At 46.5% G+C, this 19,714-nt stretch overlaps 1 protein-coding gene across 4 annotated transcripts in view; it reads right to left on the bottom strand.

The window, feature by feature from the left end:
- Positions 1-1,790: 1,790 nt before the first annotated feature.
- The window catches only part of MYOF (myoferlin), a 152,025-nt gene continuing 134,101 nt past the window's right edge, over positions 1,791-19,714 (bottom strand). For all 4 annotated transcript variants that reach the window (XM_087862901.1, XM_045810055.2, XM_087862899.1 and 1 more), the window contains 11 exons: positions 18,700-18,870; positions 17,977-18,125; positions 15,761-15,900; positions 13,595-13,683; positions 13,411-13,506; positions 10,008-10,149; positions 7,452-7,551; positions 6,187-6,377; positions 4,261-4,370; positions 3,734-3,881; positions 1,791-2,352 (listed from right to left, as the gene is read on the bottom strand). In XM_087862901.1, the coding sequence (XP_087719027.1) occupies positions 2,314-2,352; positions 3,734-3,881; positions 4,261-4,370; positions 6,187-6,377; positions 7,452-7,551; positions 10,008-10,149; positions 13,411-13,506; positions 13,595-13,683; positions 15,761-15,900; positions 17,977-18,125; positions 18,700-18,870 (1,375 nt within the window). In that variant the 3' untranslated portion in view covers positions 1,791-2,313. The remainder of the gene's footprint in view (positions 2,353-3,733; positions 3,882-4,260; positions 4,371-6,186; positions 6,378-7,451; positions 7,552-10,007; positions 10,150-13,410; positions 13,507-13,594; positions 13,684-15,760; positions 15,901-17,976; positions 18,126-18,699; positions 18,871-19,714) is intronic.

Genomic DNA, 19,714 nt, shown 5'->3' with positions numbered 1-19,714 from the left:
CCAGTCTGATGCAATACTGGAACAACACTGGTGTTGAGTACCAGCCAGGCCTCAGATGTTGTAAAGGTGCTTTCCATACAGGAGCCCATTCAGCTCTCACCTTAATCCCGCGAGAGAGGCATTATTGTTCCCAGGATGCAGACGAGTCTGAGGCAGGGCCAGGGATACAAATCCAGGCCTGCTGCTCTGGGGCACCCAGAGGTGATCTCACAGGTATTACCTCTGTCCTAAAGGAGCTTACAATCAGTTGCGAAAACAAGCCACACCTATATCGCTACAAGGTGAAACAGAGTATAGCAATATTTCTCAAACTCGATCTCTTAGTTTTAGGGGAAAAATTGTTAGGAACTTCCAATGTTGATTTGCTTTTATAAATTATTTCAGTGTGCACAAGTATAAATCTTGCATAAGCTCCTTACACTGCTAATATTTTGGTGCATTTCTTTATAGACACCCATGTATTTTGGGGCTTATTTTGTATAGATTTGTATTATGATTTCTTGGGGTTGCGTCTCACATATTAGCACTTTCCGATGTCAGTAACAAAATGTTAAAAATTGATATATTTTAATCCTTGCACCAATATAGGGATTTTACCATATATTCAGCCATTCCCCTCCACTTGGGCACTTAGGTTGCTTCTGATTTGTACCATTATAAAGCACAGTGTCACATGCATTTTTGTACATGAACCTCTGGCTGCCTTTCTGATCATTTCCTTGGAGTTAATAGGAGTGAAATTACTGGGTCAAAGGGCACAAACATTTTTTTAAGGCTTTTAACATCTCTCTTCAGGAAGGTTGTGATAATATGTTTGCATCTGATATTGAAGGACCGCTTTGGGGCCTAAGAGGTGTCCGGAGAAAGTGGCATCTGAACCAGAACTTCAAGGGCGGGCAGAGCTGCCACCAGTGCAGGTGGATGGAGGCACTTCGGGTGGGTGATCACATGGCCAGACGCGGGGAGGAGCGTACAAGGTGCCTGGGGGAAATGGCGAGCATTCTGATTTAGATAGTGCTGTGGCTCTCCACCATTTTACGTATCAAGCACACTTAGAATGTTAAAATTTGGGGGAGAACATAAAATATTCAAAATAGGAAACAATTCGGCAATAATGCAAAGACAGCATGGTGGTATAGTGTTATCTAAATGTCCAGAAGCATCAGCATTATTGTACCATTTCTTGCTCCTCCTGGTTCTGTGTGTAGAACTGTTTGTTGATCTCACCATGGTCTCAGGTAGTATCAGGACGATGTTCTAGAAGGCACGCTGACTGTGCTTGGTGTTGGCAGGGAGCCACACTGGTTGCTACTGTCATTCCTTACTTGACCATTCAGCTCCATGCCCCTCTTGATAGACTTCCCACTGGTGGAATAGTGTGGTGGTTAAGAGAAGTTAAGAAGGAAAGAACCCAGACTGCCTGGGTTCAAATTCCAGCTCTACCATTTATTGGTTGTATGGCCTTATGCAAGTTACTTCTACCTTTGTGCCTCCATTGCTTCAACTGTAAAATGGGGTTGATGTTACCTACCTTTATAGGATTATCTTGAGGATTAAAGGAGTTAATACACATAAAACTTTTGAAACAATGCCATGCACAGAATAAGTATTTTTAATAAGCATTAGCTTATAATTTATTAGCCTCAGTTTGGCCCACTGGCTAAGATTTGGCAGCACATGTATGAAAAGTTTATGGCCGAGTGGTATGCTGTAGTACTCCATCCACGGAGACCCAGAGGACTAGGAACCGCCTCTTCCCAGCTCAGCGCACAGCTACAATGACAGCTATGTATCGAAGATGAAATGTTTTTATTTGGGTTCACCACAGAGATGGAATAGTGTCTCATGACATTCATCTGTATAAAATATTGTAAAAATTGTTGCAGGCATAAATAAGAATGACTCTGACTATTCTATTTTATAACGCACAGTCCTTTTTGTTGATTGCAAATAAGTAGTATATGAAGTTAAGATGCAGAAATTGTCTAATTTGATTTCAGCAATTTCTAAAAATTATAAAATTAAGGACCCATAAAAAAGATGCTTTTTAAATGGAACCAGCCACCTTGAAAAATATCCTGAAAAATGTGGTTAAAACTTAATACTTCAAAAGATAATAAAAATGTTGCTTGTTGGCCAGACTTTTCAGGACCTAGACCCTCTGGGAACTCCCGGCCTCAGTGAAGTAACCCTAACAAGCCTCTTGCCGGGATCAGTGTCAGACACAAACAAAATCGGTCTTGGTTTCGGTCCATAAAGGGAGACAGGATTCCCTCATTGCTGGATGACTTGAAAAGAAGCATTTTGCTTTCACTATGCATTTGGCTTCACAATCTTCATTGACAAATAATTCTAAAAAGAAAACAGAAAGAATGTTAAAAAATTAAATAGTTATGTTAGGGTTTCTCAGCCTTGGCACTACTGACATTTAGAACCACCTGACTCTTCACCGTCAGGGACTGGCCTGTGCACTGCGGTGTGTGCAGCGTTCCTGGCCTCTATCTGCCCCGTGTCAGTGGCACCTCCCACGTGTGCCAACCAGAATGTCTCCAGACACTGCCAGCCACCCTCCCGAGAGCAAAACTGCCCCCCACTGAGAACCACTGGTTTAAATCAACAGACTCTAAATCAGTAAGAAGAAATTACTGTTTTTTAAATGGTCAAGACAGATTGGACTGCTGGCAAGTAGAAACCAGTGTACGTGTGCATTAACAAACAAAGTATGATACTGGGGACAAATAGAGACCTCACATCTCTGCTGTTGTGGTTGTGACAATGTTACCCTACACAAAACAGCTGTATTATTACCAATACTAATCGAAGGAAGAGTTGTTAAATGCCTGGACTGTCCCTTCTCCACTTGGCAAAATGGGCTTCGCCTCCTTGGTGAAACCACCCTCAGCCATAGGATCCTGTGCTCACCCTTCCTGTCTCTATAAAAGCTTGCCTTTCGTAGCAATTTACTTATTCATATGTCTGCTTGTCCCCAGACCATGAACTGCTCGTGGCCAAGAAATCATGCCTTGGTCATCTCAACATCCCAATTCCTAGCCTGTAGTAGATGCTCAATAAATCCCTTGAATGAGAGAACAAAGGTACGACTTCTAGGCACACCAGCAAACCTTCCATCTAGACTCGCGCTTATGACTGAGGTGATGGAGGAAAACTGAAGGGAGAGGTTATGGGAGGCAAGCCTTGAAGAACAAGTAAAGTTTTGATAGACACAGCACGGGCAAGGGACTAGCACTGGCAAAGGTGTCCTGGCAGGTGAGGGCAATACCTGCGGGGGAGCTGGGGGGAACTAGCTAGATTACCCAATCTAGTTAAAGTTAAGTTCAGGGTTAATGTAGACCTATACTGAGCCCACATTTGGGGATCTGTGGGTGCTAGGATAAAGAGTTAGCTTGCAGGATGGTTTGGGACAAGGAAGATCAGTCAGAAATGCTGGCTTTATCCTGACCCACATTGCTAAGGGTCTGAAGGAGTTCTCCTAGAATTCCTGAAACCAAAATTTTTTTTGAACCAGGAATTCTGCCTGTAATTCATGATACCCTAAGACTGTCATTCTCATCACAACACACATCACTTTAAATTTCCCGTGGGTTGAAGGGTTGCAGCGCCACAGCCGCTAAGTAGGTCAGTCTCCCGAACAGCAACTGAGGCAAGAACCAAGGTGAGTGACGGGCCACCATTCACACACAAAAAGCCACGACGTGAGGCCGAGGACTCGTACCGGTAAGGAGTATAGGAGCACGGCCACGAAGAGCAGCAGGACCAGCAAGATGAGCAGGCCGATGATGACCCACTTAAACCGGCGCCACACGATGAACTTCATGGTCTTACACGGGTTGGTGAACCAGAGGAAGGAGGTTTCCGGTCGGCTGCATTGCAAAGAAATGGTTTTACCTACCCAGCTCGGGTGGGACAGCCCTTTTACCTCGGAACCTATCACACTTTTAAGGACAATTAATAATACTGATAAAGTCAAGAAAAGACATTATTCCCCTTAGTTGGCTGAGAAAGATTTTTTAACGTTTTATGGCCTCCCAGGATGCTGAAGATACTCTGGACTTTGGTTTTGTGGGAAAGGAGAAAGGTTAAAATGAAGCTGGATCAGCAAGCTCTCCATCCCCCACCTCCCCCATTAAGTGCAAAATTAAGACAACGCTGAATCCATTCCATTAAATGTATTGGAAGGGGGCTTTCAGACTGCAGGTGTTTGGGGATCAGACATCATGGAGAACAAAGAGGGCCTCTCACTTTGGTGGGTCCAGCTTGGGGTTCATGTTGGGTTCATCTCGTCCCTTCCCGGCTGGCCTCTCGTCCGCCTCCTTCTCATTGAGGATTTCCAACGTCATCTCCACTTTCCCCTTCAGTAAAGCAGAACAGGTTAAACACATGACATCACGTTTCACAAATATTTTCATTTCAACCCAAGGAGTATTCCCTGAGCAATGTTTTTTATTCTTGTAAAATAATCCTTAGATTGCCTTAAATTTTCCTCAAGAGATTTCATCACATTTCCTCTTCCATGTGTTTCTGAACTGACCCCTTATGGGAATCTGAGAGGACAAATTGCTTTCCCTCCCCCTGCTGCTTCTCATTCTCTGAAGCCCATCTTCTAACTTTCTCATATCCATCTCCTTGCCTGCTCACACACAGTCCTTTGTAACTTTATTTGGACCAGATTAACCTAAATACTGCTGACAACACCACGTAGCACTAACTGAGCCTCCACGCTTCCCGCTTAGCCACGCTCGCCCCACTGTATGGAGCAGGGAGGGCACTCCGTGGGTACCTGTGTACACTGTATACGCATGAACAAGCGAGCGAATGAATGCCGCCTCTGTGTTCACACGGGTTCCTAAGCGATGCTCTGGACACCATTTAAGGCTTCTATGTGGATAATCCTGTGTGAGGCTCACAGCAGCCCTATAAAGCAGGTACTGTGACGACCCTCACGTGCACTTGAGGATGCTGAAGCTGAAAGAGGTCTAGAAAGTTGCCCACCTTTATGGCCAGGCTTGTCACGGGCTTTCTAGGACCCCGGAATGCCCACTAGGTCACCAGTAGTCTGAGGACCCCAACCCTGACCAACGGTTCGGTGGTGGAGCCAAGTGACTCCCACGCTGACAAGTCAGACGAAGTGAGGGGTCTGTGGCAAGTTGCTACATCTCCCCCAGCCTGTTTTGAGGGCTGGTTTTTATTTTACCTAGCTCAGTATTTTTTTTTATTCTTTAAGAAAATTAAAAAAATTTTTAAGCATAGTTAACATATAATGTTATATCCCAGCCTGTTTCTTGAATCTACAAAATGGAGATAATGTCTACTTTCTGGAATTGGTCAGAACTAAACGAGATTATGTGTAAACTACTCTGTAGTGGCAGAAAACAGTTAAGTGGTTTCCTGGACCAGGGGTGGAGGGAATAGTAGACTGCAGAGGGCACAAGGAAACTTCTAGAGCAGTGGGAATGTTCTGGATCTTGATTCTGGTGGTGGTCTCAGGAGTGTCTCTATTAGTCAAAACTCATGGAATTGTGCACTATAAATAGGTGCATTTTATGTAAGTTAGACCTTCAAGTTGTTTTCAAAAACAGGATTATGAACGTGAGGCACTTAGCATGTTGGCTGGCTCATAATCAATGATCTAGGATGTTAGGTGTTATTAATAGCAATAGTACATGATGAATGAGGTAGTCTTCTGTGACATGGCATGGTAACCCGGACTCGTGCTTCTCTATCACACTCTATCTGGGAGCTCTCCAAATTTGCTTGTAAGTTTCGGCCTTTGTGTCCAGTGGATGTCAGGGCTCCCTGTTTCCTCCACCTTTTTAAATTTATTTTTTTAAACAAGAAGAGTTTGAATTTGAAGTTCCTTTTTCTGTATTGAATTGTACCAAAAGCTCAGGATAACAGCCTTCCCGGTGAAGGAGGGTCCTCAAGAAATACAGTGTAGCCACTCGGGCTCCCAGCTTTTCCATTCCAGTCCTCCACCACCTTCCACACAACCCCAAACATACGCTCTTGTCATCGGCCACTTTCTCTTGTGATCCTAGTACAAACCATTCCTATAACGTAAGGTCTCATCAATTTAACACTTCCTTATCTTATCTGGCATCGATTGAGAGAGGGCAGAGCCTAAATGACAAAAGGAATGAATGACCCAGAACTGGGAAATAGTCATACAGCCATCACGCGAGAGCCATCTTTATCTGCATAGCAGGGCCACCAGCCTTTCATGGACTTCTGCTCAAACAGTGAGGCGGTTTTTGCTTTAAGGGGGTTCATGGCTTTGAGGTCTGGAATCATGTCCAAATTGCATTTCTCTGATGATTTTGCTGGAATGATGGTGCGATGCAAGTCAAGTTCCAGGAAACCTAGCCAAGGAAACAATTAGACCCAAATAAGCTTCAGTAGATCAGCCATTGTTCACAAGTGAACAGAATGTTCTTGTCAGAGGAGAGGCAGACAGTGATTTTGAGCAGGTGATGGGTGAGTTAGAGAAAAGGATCCCGGTAGACATTTAAAAGAAGTCCTTCCAGACAGGATGGAAAGTGGTAGAAGAAATGTCCACTGCTCTGCATCTCACAGAGGAGGGTGACATGGTTTATTTCTCAAAGATACAAACATAAACAGAGCTCTTCTACAAGCTCAAAAGAATTAAACCGCTATAGACTCGATGTGCAAAGTGCCCACAGCAGTCTCAAGCTACCCTGAACAGAGGCACCGTGAGCGCACAGGCTGCTCGTGCTGGCTTCGGAGTCATACCTTGCTGAAAGGTGAATGTTGAAGCTTTTTACCTTCAACTGGGGGGGGCGGGTAAATTGAGGAGGGGGTTTGGGGAGCCAGAGAACTCCAGGGAAGGCAAAGGCCTGTATATAAAGAGTGGGAGGGATAAACAGCAGGCCAATGACGCAGACCCAGGGCCTGGGAGAGGGAATTCAGAAGAGCATTATGTTATTGTGGTGGTGGGGTGGGGGGTGTTTAACGAGGGCCTTTAACCGCAGAGCAGGATGGAGCTGAGGGAAACAACAAGGGCTGGTGACATGAGGGGGCTGAGAGCAGCTTGCAGGAGGGGGGTGCCCATTCTGATGTGCTGAGGAGGCAGAGTGAGTGGTCTGGACGTGGAGGCAGGGCTGTAGCATTCGCTTGTGAAAACAGACTTTGAGTGTTCATGGCAAGACCAGAGCTGGTCCAAGAGCCTCCTTGGGGGCCCTTGAAGGTGGGTGGGGCCTGAAGAAAAGGGCAACATTCACTGCACAAAATTTTCAGAGGGTTTGAGACAGCAAGCAGGCAGGCCACACTGCCCAGAGGACATCCAGGCAGTGAGTGTGCCCCAACCCTTAATTACTCGTGGTACTGGAGATTCAAATCACTGATTCCAGATTTTAATGATTTTGCCAATTCCAAGTAAAATTTCTTAGAGAAAAGTATCCAAAGGTAAGCCCTACCCAAATAGTCATCCAGAGAAAACTTGTCATTATCCCATATCTGAATGATGAGTCTGGGTGGGACCCGAAATTCAGTTTGGTCAATACTCCAGAAATGCTCCTAAAATGACAAGAGAAAGAAAAACCAAATGACACAGACTACTGGACTCTGAAACCTTCCCCTCTGGCTCCTTGAAGCCCCAGCATCAGGGCATGGGGCCTTTGTTTTCCTCAGCAAAACACCCCCTCCCCCCTTGCCCTCAACCCTCCACCCCATGGTATGGAGGGCAGCCAGGCTCCCCAGGAAATCTCAAGGCCACCAGCTGTGTGACAAAAAGGTTGTCCCAGGCAATTCTAAACAGAAGGTTGCCGGCCTCCCATGTTCCCATTGGTGTGACTCCCTGCCGCCACTTCTGGGGTTTGGGGAGTGAGTATATCTGCCCCCTTCCCCTGCCCCAGACCACTATGGCCAGCTCCGACTCACCTCCCAAAGCCAGGCTGTTCTAGGCCAGCCCACACACTCACCTGTTGGGGTGTCACATTTGCTCTGTGACCTTCCCCCCCCCCCCACGGATGTCTGAGCACACTTATTTCACATGGGGGTGAGGAGACGGGGGTTCAGCTTTCACTCTTTTATCAGTGTAGATTTCAAATGTCCTGACATTTTTGGCTTTTGAAAATATTGCTTTGTTTTACATGCTGTGGTCAACGAAGACCCCCAGATTCCTCATTCTAAAGTTAGGTGGAGGGGGACTGGGTAAGGGTCCTCCAAGTTCTCACCTCTGGTCTCTGCCTCTGCCTGAACAATCTTGGCCATAGTAACACCTCCACAGCCTACTATACCTGCATGCCGCAGGCCCCAGCAGAATGGGATTCCCCCAGTGTTTCATGAATTTAAGAAAGATGGTTGGGTTTTTCCTTGTTTTTCTTTCTTTTCTTTTCTTTTGGAGTGGGGGAGAGGGAGAGGGAGTGAGAGAATCTTAAGCAGACTCCACGCCCAGAGCAAGCCTGACCTGGGGCTCGATCTCAAAACCCTGAGATCATGACCTGAGCCAAAATCAAGAGTCGGATGCTTAACTGACTGAGCTACCCAGGTGCCCCTGTTTCTTGTTTTTCAGATGACATTCCAGAAATGTTGCCCTTTGCAGGGCTCAGGGGCCCTGGCTCTGAGGGGCTAGGAAGCCCATTCTGCTGTTGGCTGGCCTGTCTTGTGTGGGGTCATGTTCCAGGTGGCACGCAGGGCACTGAAAGGTCCATCGCTAGATGTGGGTAGGTAGGAAAGGCCTACCTGACCCTAAATCCCTCACCATCTAGAAGTGTGCATGATTTGACATCAGGTCGAGCCTCTGTATCTCTAGAAAGTGCCCTTTGAAGGCATTGCTCTCACTTGGCATGGAAAAGTGCTCCCTGCAGCAGCAGCACTGAGTAGGGCCAGCGGAGGGTAGGGTCTGGCTAGGTGGGACATGAGGCAGGTGCATTTTGATCAGGTGTGGGGAGAGGAGGTGAGCAGCCGGAGCTAGGAAAAGTTTACAGAATGTGGGGAGCAGGAATGAGACAGGGAATCTATAAAAGACATCTCTCATTATTGCCTGCCCAGATTTCAGGCCTCCTTTGTGGGGAAAAAGCATCCAGATTTTCCTCGGGGACTCTCCAAGTCCATGCAGTTTGGGAAGAACTGACGACTCTGTCCCTAACTCCAGAGCTGGGCCAGTCTGAGCACTGCATCCCCAGGCCACGTTGGTTGGTTCAGGGATGGGAACGTGACCCAAACAGAGACATGGAGGCCCAATTCCAGAACTCTGGTTGGCACCCTCTGGGATTTTTCTCTTTCTGCTGAGGTTGCTGGGAGGGCAGGAGGTGGGCAGGAGGGCTGGGGCTGCAGGCAGCCATCTTACCTCACTAGGGAATGAGGTCCACGGGAGAGGACAGAGAGAAGGGTGGAGAAAGTGAGAGCAATTCCTAAAGACATCAGTTCAACCTGAGATCCAACGTTCCTAAGCCAGCCAACCCTAGACTTTTTAGTAATGTGAACCAATAAATCACTTTTTGGGTATAAGCCAATTTGAATTGAGTTCTGTAACTAGAGTCTTACTAATTAAGACCATGAGGGCCTTGAACCCTCATGGAAGTGCTTCTGAAGGAGGTAAAGCACATGCCGAGGTCTAATGAAGAAGGTAAAAGGGAAATTTCACCTACTTTAATATCTTGCCTCTGTTGGGTTAATGAGTCAAACAGTTCTGCTTATCTGGGAAGAAATCAGTCTCCCTGTGACATAAAAACACACTTGGGTGGTTGAATATACAAGATCCTGAGGTCCACCCTTTACTAGATCCTTTACCCCGTTACCCACGTTGGGAAAGGACAGCTGTGTTCCTGATCCTTCCGAACTGCACAGAGAGCTGTCTTAGCTCCGTTACCCTGGGCACGTATCTGCACCTCTGTGGGTCTCAGCTTCCCCATCTGCATCAAGAGGGAGCCGGACATGACCTCAGAGGTGCTGAGTAGCTCCTACGTTCCCTGTATCTGTTAAGGCAGACCCATGACACCCACTTCCCATGGGCATAGATCAGAGCTCACTTTTTTAGCAACGATACAGAGTTGTTCAGCTGGGAGGTAGTCAAATGGGAAAACAAATCTCCAGTTAAAATTCCCTTCACCATCCAAAGACCTGTAATGGACATCTGTTTTCTGTTTGTTTTCTTCATTGCCAGGAATCCAGCTGAAAAGCAGAAGCAAACAGACTTTAGCTTCACGTGATTGACAGGTAATCTAGCCGCAAAACTGTGCAGTGATTAGGGGAGCGAAGGGCAGGAGAATTAATGCACTTTTCTTGGGCAGGTTCCAGTTATCTACGGAGCTGGAGGTGATTTATGAAGGGGAGGTGCTCTGTTGCATCCAACACAGGTTGTAGCCAAATAAAATATAATTCCTCTAAAACCAAAGCAGGAAACCCTTTAGACTTCAGTTAGCAAGGATAAGGTGACATTTTCTGGAAAATATCAACAACTTAGCTTCTATTTTGGGAACGCTGAAACTTGCTGGCTATGATGCTAGTCTTCCTAACTATAACTCATCAGTGTCTGTCATCACTGCTGATAGGCTTAATGAATATGAGTTAGTTCAAAATTTTAGCATTTCCTCTTCCATATTTTACTTAAGCAAACAAAACAGGCATGACTCATCTTACGGTTTTTTTTATTCTTAGATTCACTATGATCGCATTAACGAGACCAGCAAGGGAGATGTAAGCTGTTATTTCCATGTGTATATCAACGAAAATTCATTTCCATAAACAATTTAACATCTTAACTTTTGACAATTTGAAAAGTTTCCTGTGGCTTGTGCCTGGCAGGTAGTAGGCCTGTTGAAGGAAGGAATGAATGAACGTGTGGGGGCAGAAACTGATGTCATATCTGCCTGCTACTGGGAAGGGGCCAGTTTAGGAACTAGGAGAACGCTGGATTTTAGACTGCTGAAGTGGAGGAGGGCACGGTTCTCCACACTGACGGCCCATGAGAATCCCATTGCAATCAACCGTGGAGTTTAAAAAACAACAAAAAAAGACTGATACCTGGATCCCCCCCCACCCCAGACAGAGATTCTCAGTAGGAGGCAGGCCGGGCTATGAACTCACTCTGCCACTTACCATTCTGGGCTTCCTCGCCCATCTGTAAATGAGGTTAACAATATGCGCTCCCTTCCCATGGTCATCATGAGGACAGAATGGAAGATGGTGGCTTAGAAGGGCCAGAATGGAAAGGGTGAAATCCTTAACTGTGTTACTAATCATCTGCTGTACTAAGCATGCCTTGTCTTATTCTTCCCAACAGCTACGTAACTAGCTCCGTTTTACAGATGAGGAAACCGAGGTCCAGACAGAATAATTAACTTCCACAAGATCACACAGCCAGTAATGGACAGAATTAAGTATTCATTAAGAATTATGAAGCCCTGGTTGATCTGACTCCAAAATCCAGGCCTATTCTTCTGCCTCAAGGGACCACGGAGACTACTAGAAAGTCACATGCTAATATTAGATCTAATTATTAGTAATGGTATTAACATCAATCAACTACAATAGTTGTCCTTTTTGCTAATTAACTAGCGAGATTAGTTGAAAGATTCATCTTTATTCACTTTTAAGCTTTTTTTTTTTTTTTAAAGATTTTATTTATTTATTTGGCAGAGATAGAGATAGCCAGTGAGAGAGGGAACACAAGCAGGGGGAGTGGGAGAGGAAGAAGGAGGCTCATAGCGGAGGAGTCTGGTGTGGGGCTCGATCCCATAATGCCGGGACCACGCCCTGAGCTGAAGGCAGACGCTTAACCGCTGTGCCACCCAGGCGCCCCCACTTTTAAGCTTTTAACTTGCAGAAGAGAGTTCACACTCTTTGGCTAGGACCTCGGTGACTTCACGTCCTGACAAGGTCCCCAAAGTGCCACCATCCTCCTTCCCTAGACCGCTTACCCCTTAAATAAGCTCTCCCCTCTCTTATTTTCCTGAATCTTTTCATATTGAATTCTAAATATGAATTTCACATTTTTATTTTAAAACAAGTTAAACAACGACTCTCTTTGTGTACACATATGTGTAACTTTGTATGTGTCTGACACGGGAAGTGTCCTAGCTGTCCATTATCCTGTGACAGAGAGTAAACAGTGTGTATTGGGGTTAGTAATATACTATGTATTTCATATCAGCATGCAGTAGTTTACCCTAGGCATACTATTTATGCATAATTCATCTTTTCGCATATTTAGATTTTAATTCCAAATAGGACATGGTACTTTAGGTTGTGCTTTTATTCTTTGATTAGTTTTTTCTCTCAGTCCAGTATTCCTTGAGTTTCTCTGATTTGAAAAAAAAATGCTTACGACAGTCAGATAAATTTGCATATATATAATTAGCTAGGATTAGTTTTCCTTGGGGAATGGTAATAAGATCCTGAAATGAGAAAGAATAATGAAGAACTTGATGAAACATTCCCTGTTTACAGTGAACTCAAATGATAGTAATTATGTCTTCGACAAAGTTTTGATTGAAGGCCACTTGGGATCATAAGTGAAACTTTGTTATCACTTTTTGAATATATTAAATTTCAACAAATCTTATTTTTTACATATCAAAGAACCAAACTTGGTCTATGTGGAATGGTAATTCTAATCGCTAACACACAGTGGATAGTTCATTTTCTGTGTCAGCGTGACGGGCCACAGGGTGCCCAGATGACACAGTATTCTGGGTGTGTCTGTGAGGGTGTTTCTGGATGAGATCAGAACCTGAATTGGTGGACTCAGTGAGTAGGCTGCCCTCCCCAGTGTGGGTGGGCCTTATCCAGTCTGTTGAAGGCCTGAATAGAACAAAAGGCAGAGGAAGGAGGAGTCAGCCTCAACTACATCACCGGCTGCGCAGAACCGTGGGACTTCTCCGCCTCCAGAATCATGTGCTCCAACTCCTTATAACAAACTCCTCTTTCTCCCCTGCGCCCCCCCCCCTGTGCACATGTGTGTGTGCGTGCATGCACACACACACACTACTTGTCTCTCTGGACAACCCTAACACACACAATGTTTACTATCTGCCAGGCACTGTCCTAAATGCTTTGAGTAACTCTATTCTGAATATCCCAGAGCAGCGGGTACTATCTTCATCTGCATTTTGCAGATGGGAAACCTCAAGCTCACTAACTTGCCCAGCTGGTAGGGGAAGTACCAGGTCGTTTGGCTCCAGAGTCTGGCGTTTTAATCACTACGCCGTTTGTACTCAACCTCTTTGATCGGGGTGGAGCATGAAACCTCGATACCTCTGCTTATAAACAAGATCCGTACCGATTTCTCTTCTCTCTCTGTTCTCACTCCCTGAGCAGACGGCACGCAAGGAATGAAACAGCTTCACCTGACCAAGGATCCTAGAGGACACCCTGAATAATGGTGACACTCACTCCTTGTCTGTCAAAGGCAAACGAGCATGCTAACCTTACCCTTTGACATAGATGTCACTCATTTCCTCTCCTGTGATGCTCTTCTCATCCAAGAGAACGTCCTTGGTATTCCAGATAATCACACGCAGGTAGTATCTGAAAGGAGCACATTTTGAAGGTGCTTTTTTCTCTGGTCCTGCACCAAGACCTCAGTCCAATGTAGCACAGTCTCAAGACTACTTACTTTTTGGCTTTCCTGGGGGTGATGTTGAAAGGAGGGCCTGGTGGCCCCAAACTCTTAGGGAAAACATCTACCCACATCTGAAGTTTCCCCTGAATCATTCAAAAATGAAAAAAGAAATTAAGTTGTATTATGAGTGGCAGAGACTGTAACTTTCAGATTTTCTAGGTGAAATTGTTTCTTGCCTGCCCACTTACTAGTCCATATGGAAAGTAAAAAAGTAGAGCAGAGGAGCAAACCGGGATACATCATCGGTCTTCACTGTCCTTTAGGCCACCACTTCCCACTCTCACCAGGAGTCTCCGATGGCTGCATGTGCCCACCTCTATCATAGTCTGAATGTCCCTTGGCTAAAAAAGAGGGCTTCCCATCGCTAACACAACCCCCCCCCCCCCCGCCCACACACACGTACCCTCTTACAATGACTTGAAAGTTGGGTCCTTCGCTCAGAACTCTATTCATCACATTGCCTACTTGTTATCAGTCCTGATTTTGTGACACCCAAAGGTTTCTCCACTTACCTCCAGATAGAAAACCAAAATAATGTAAAATGGTATTTAATTTATAAAATCTTACAACATGGCATTTTCAAAGGAGAGACCCAAACAACGGCAAGAACATTACTATTCCCCAAAGTTGAGGACTCCCTGCCATCGGCTGGCTAGTGTCCACTACCGGGGAGGCATCTTACAGGAAGGGGAAAGGTGAAAGCCCAAATGACACTTGTGGTGCCATCTTGGTGAGGTTCTGCTCAGGTCTCCCACTGCCATAGACCACGGCCATCTATCTGACTAGAATGCTCTTCCAGACAGGCTAGGAATGCCATTAACAAACCATACCAACCATATGAACCAACTTAAATTCCCCAAACTGTTTTTGGATGTTTTGTAGACTATACCTTCAGACTGGTCTTTAAGAAGGTTACCAAGGAAACTAGATTGGCTTCTGAATGCACGGTGATCAAAATGAGTTAACTGGAACTCTTGAGAAGGGATAGGTTTTCCTCTGGTCCTGACTCTCTCTAACCTCTAGGGCTCAAGGTAATACATCAAGCACGAAGCAAAACATGAGGCATCTGGGTGTCTCCTACGGCCCAGCCACAGTCTGTCCAGTTCAAGTGGAAGGGAGGTGTGGATTCATAGAAATCTTCCTCCCTTTGTAATTTCTTGAGACTTTATTCAGTTGAGGGGTGGGAGGGGAGAGAGGAGGAGGAATGGGCTCTTTGGGGGGAAAGAATAAAAAAGAAAAGGACGAAATGAAAACGTGGAACAGAATAATAGCAAGAAATGAGTGACAAAATAAACTAGTAAGCCCAGGCCACTTGTGGCCACTTTTTGGAGATAAGCTTGTCCACAGTTGTGTGGTCATTGTCAACAATATTTGCATCCACTGGATTACTATTTAAATGTGATTTCCTAGCCCCCTGCATTAGAACCCCCCAGGTACTTGTTAAAACTCCGATTCTGCCCCCCTCCCCCCACCTCGGACCTACTGAATCCGAACCTCTGCAGGCCTGGCCTGGGAATCTTCCTTGTAACAAGCTTCCACGCAGATTGTTCTGTCATTTGCCACATCTCTCCTTGCTTCTCTGGAGACTGCTCCTCCCGCATCACTATCCACGTGGTCCCTGTGATGAGCCACCTGGCGCACTGTGGCCCAGCTTCCTCCCTGGCTCTTTGGTCTCAGAACCACCTCACCCAAGTGGGGCCCAGCGCAGTGCTTCCCCAGACCCTGCCCACCTGGTCCCGCCCACCAGCAGTGGACAGTTGGGCCAAGCTGGGGCAACCCATCCTTTCCTTGTTTGGAAGTAGACGGGGCTACATTATAACATAAAAACCTTAGAAATGCTCTACAATATTCTGACGCATAGAAAGGTGATCACAGGAAGAGCGCAGACTAACAGAGATTCAGAGAGAGAAACAATCAAGAGATGGGGAAAGATCCTGGTCCAAGGTTGTTCTGAGCCGTAGTCACCCTCCTGCCTGGATTTAGTGAGTTACCTGGAAATTCTTACACTAAATTCCCCTTTGGGATAAAGCTAATCTGAGTTGCCTTTCTAGTTCTTGTGTATCTAAAAGTGTCCAGAAGAGAGAACAGAGGCAAATCTGGGTCAGCTCCTGCCACTGTTTGGGATGTGGATGATGGGTCTTCACAGGAGAGCTCTTTTACCTGGGAAATGTTGGGCTGGAAGGTGCTGTGCAAAGTCCTGGTTTCCACGTGCTCGGGGACCAGTCCCTGAGTCCTGAGGATGTGAAGGGCAAGACGCTCGTCAGGGGCCCCGAGGTGCTGGTGCAGGATTTTGTTGGCTTCTGGAATGGAAAATGGCATTGAAACAGAGATTGGCATCTGCAAACCGTTCAGCCAGATTGCCCTGATGGGCACGTAGCCCTTTATCCCAGAAGGACGAACTGGGCAGGCACTGCCAGTGTGCGAACTTGGATCTGTGAAGGAGTCATGGACAGAAATAGCTCTTGACCATGGGCCCTGCCACAACCAGGCTTACACCTGACTTGGGGGCTGCCAATAGCAAAGGGGCCAGAACACACCAGAATGTGTATGTGAGAGCAGCCTATATTTACTTTTCTGGCAGAGGCTCACAGCCAGATTCTGTATCCCAGCCTCCCTTGCTGTTAGGTGTGGCCACACGACCTAGTCTGGCTCGAATGTAACACAAGTAGAAGTGGCGTGTGTCACTTCTAGACCTGGCACATAAAACCCTCTTGTGAAAGATATTCTAGGTGCTGTTCCCTTTTGGATGCAGAAGAAACAGCAACTTGAGCTGCCTGAGTTGAAGAAAAGCTGCAAGATAGAAGGGCCTGGCTCCGTGACGCGTTGCTGCCTGTTGGAATACCGACTGTGAATTTCAGAGAAATCAACTGTTGTTTTAAGCCACTGACACGTGGAAGCCTAATTGTTCCAGCAGCTAGCATTACTGTGGCATTTTAAAATCGGCCCTTAAATTCTCTGAAGCTCTCCCCTGGAGAGGTGGAGGCTCTGTCCTCTTCCTTTGAATCTAGAGACATATCTGAGCACTAAAGTGTGGAGAGAGAATGCTGGGTGACTTCTCAGGCGAGGCAGGCAAGACCACGTAGCTTCTGCTTGGCCCTGTTGGGATGCTTGCTCTGAGGGAAGCCAGCTGCCATGTAGGGAGCATGAGTATCTGGATACGGGCCTTTTGGAAGGGCCTGAGGAAGTGTTCTGACCATTAGCCCCAGCCAAGAGCCTGCATCAGCCGGCGGCCATGTGCGCGGGCCATCCTGGACACTCCCCCTGCCTCCATCCTGGACACCTGGCTCCGTCAAGCCTTTGGATGACTATAGCCCTGCCCTGCCCCCAACATCTGACAGCAACCAACCACAGGAGCAGCTCAGGTGAGAACCCCGCCCCATGAGCCCTTCCTGAATTCCTGACCTGCAAAACTATGAGCAAAACAAAACGGGTATTTTTCAGCCACTACGTTTTGGGGTGATTTGTTGGGTAACAATAGTAACTGGAATGAGCCTGGTGATTGAGACAGTTTTGGGAGAGTTATTTGGGGGTACTCTTGACTATGAGGCCATGTTGCTTGACAGTTAACTCCCAGTCCCTCTTGCAAGTTCACCTCAACATTTCCTAAGCATCTCATCATCCCTGGTATTGACTAAGTCGTCTTCAAATGGAAGGACAAAACAGTTTCTTGCAACGTCAAGAATAAACAGTTGAGGACTGGGAAAGCACCTTCACTCCCATGGGTCTGTATTCAGCCCTCTCTGGAGAGCCTGTGTGCCGGTCAAGGCAAGCCCCACTGCCACCCGCTCTGGGAAGCCCTCCCTCCCTACAAAACGCTGAATAACACTGTAGCTCTTATGCTCTAGGACGCTTATCTCAGGCTTTGTTATAGTGCAGCTAGCTGGCTGTGTGTCAGGACAGACTGTATTGTAAATAACTGCTGGAGAAAGAACAAGACCCCAAGCTCAGACATGGGCCAGATGTGAACTCAGAGGATTCTTCAACCCCCCGCGTCCCTGGCTCTTCTCAGGGAAGGGCTGGAAGAACGATGGACTAAGCCTGGAGGAGAAATTCTTACACGACCACCTGAGTACTTTCAAGCTAAATTATGAACTAATTATGCATTACACAGAAAGCAGTTCATTACTAGAACTTTGTGTTCAAAGCTCAAATGGCTATGACCTAAAAAGGTCAAGTGAAACATAAGACAGACAAGAAAATGTGTACATTTTGACACTTGACAAGACAGCAGAACTCTGCTATAATGGGGCTTTTGTTAGTCATATGTGTAGTCTCCTGTGGTATAATTAGGGCACTGCTCTGCCCCCCCCCCCAAGCAGATCCAGCAATAGAGATGGGTTGTAACCAGCTTAAGGTCTACGGTTATGCACACTCACCGAATTCATCCAGACTGTAGTCTCGCCCTCCGTATCTGATTCTGTTTCCATCTTCAGAAAGGATGGGTGGTGGGAAGCCTTTGTATCTGGCTACATTTTGAAGCAACTGTGTTGGTCTCAGCTGGTCTCGCCAGGTGTTTACTCCGGAACTGTGAAGAACATTCCACACCCAGAGTTACCACGTGCACAGAGGTCCCTCTTAGATTCATATGTATATAGGCCTATACTTACAGGCGTGCCCACATGACGAGGGAGCAGGGAATGTGCTCTACCCTCTGGCTCTTGTCTAGAAATCTATTTCAGACCTAAAATCCACAATTACTTTGGCCTCAGCCAATTGATCCTTTCCCTGCTCCCCCCAGTTTTCCTCCTCCATAAAAATGAGGGGTTTGCCTACAAACTGTATCACAATAGGCAAGCTCATAAACTAGAAATTGCAAGCTGTATCTCATTAGACACTGTAGGAAGATGCCAGACAGCACTTAGGGAAAGAGGGACATCATAAAATTGATCAGGGGTCGGGGGTGGGGGCACTGCCCTGGAGGTGGGCAATGCTATGGCCCTATTCTCCCAAAGATAATCCTGTTATTAAAAACAATATGTATCTGACTCAAAGGCGCAGTGGCTCAGTGAAGACAGGCACTGAAGTAGAGAACCGAGGCTTCCCCATGTACTGATGTCGGATGGAGCAAACTGTCTACAGGTGTGGCCCAAGCAACTTACACACAGTACTGCTCAGGTATGCCGCAGTGGGACCCAAACCGGGAAAGGAATCGGTTTTCCAGATCAATAATCGTTTCTCCCACCTTTTCATCACGGGTAAACGTGTCGTAATCATAGACAGAAATTTTCAGATCTTTTTCTTGAGGTAAGTAGCAGCTCAGTTCGTACATTCTAAATAAACAAATGCAAGGTTAGCATCTCCATGATTCTACGTAGTCCTCTCAAAAAAAAGCCCCAGGGCTTTGTGCAGGGAATCCCCAGGTGGTGGTTACGGCTGCTGGAGGAGAACATGGCGAATGGGACAGCCAGGTGGGGGGCAGTGGGTAGGGGCACTTAACAAGCAGTCCACGTTAGTAATAAGAACCATACAAGGTTATATGTTTGCTCAGGGGAAGAGCACGGCTTTAAATACCTACATTTGAACCCCAGCCTGCTGCTTACTAGCTGTGGGGCCCTAGGCCAGTTAGTTCACCTGTGTTCAGCTTTCTCATTTGTCAGATAGTCACAGGAACACCTACCGTCCCATGTTGATGTAAGGGTCAGGTGGAGCAGCGTTTAGAAAGCATCTGACATGACTGCATCGCTGAAAACCCAGTAGCTATGATAATGTTAGTTATTCATTATACTATTATTAACATTATTATCACATGCCTAGTAACTGGGGCACCCAGCTGGGAGATTAGTAGGACACAGCACCCTGATTTACAGCCCCTATCTGTGCCCCTGCTATGTTCCCTCTGCCTCCACAGAGACCACTGCCCCACGGAACATCCTTGACTCCCCGACAAGCGCTCCAGGTCGGGGGTGGGAGTGGGATGCACCAACAAGGTATGATGTGCAAGGTACCAAGGCGGCTCAGTCCCCCCACCCAGGCCCTCTGGTCTGCCGTACGCCTTTCTTTGGAATCCATACTCAAATGCAAACACACTGAGACAAAGAGTACTTCCCGTGGCAGGTGTAGGTTCTGAAAGGGTGATAAACAGAAATGGCGGAAGCTCCGGATGGGAGAGGTTTG

Source organism: Ursus americanus, chromosome 6 (genome assembly GCF_024610735.1).
Source record: "Ursus americanus isolate L20-20 chromosome 6, mUrsAme1.1.p, whole genome shotgun sequence".
In the NCBI taxonomy this organism is placed as follows: domain Eukaryota; kingdom Metazoa; phylum Chordata; class Mammalia; order Carnivora; family Ursidae; genus Ursus; species Ursus americanus.
Note: the sequence above shows the minus strand (reverse complement) of the source record. Positions and strands in the feature narration are given on the sequence as shown.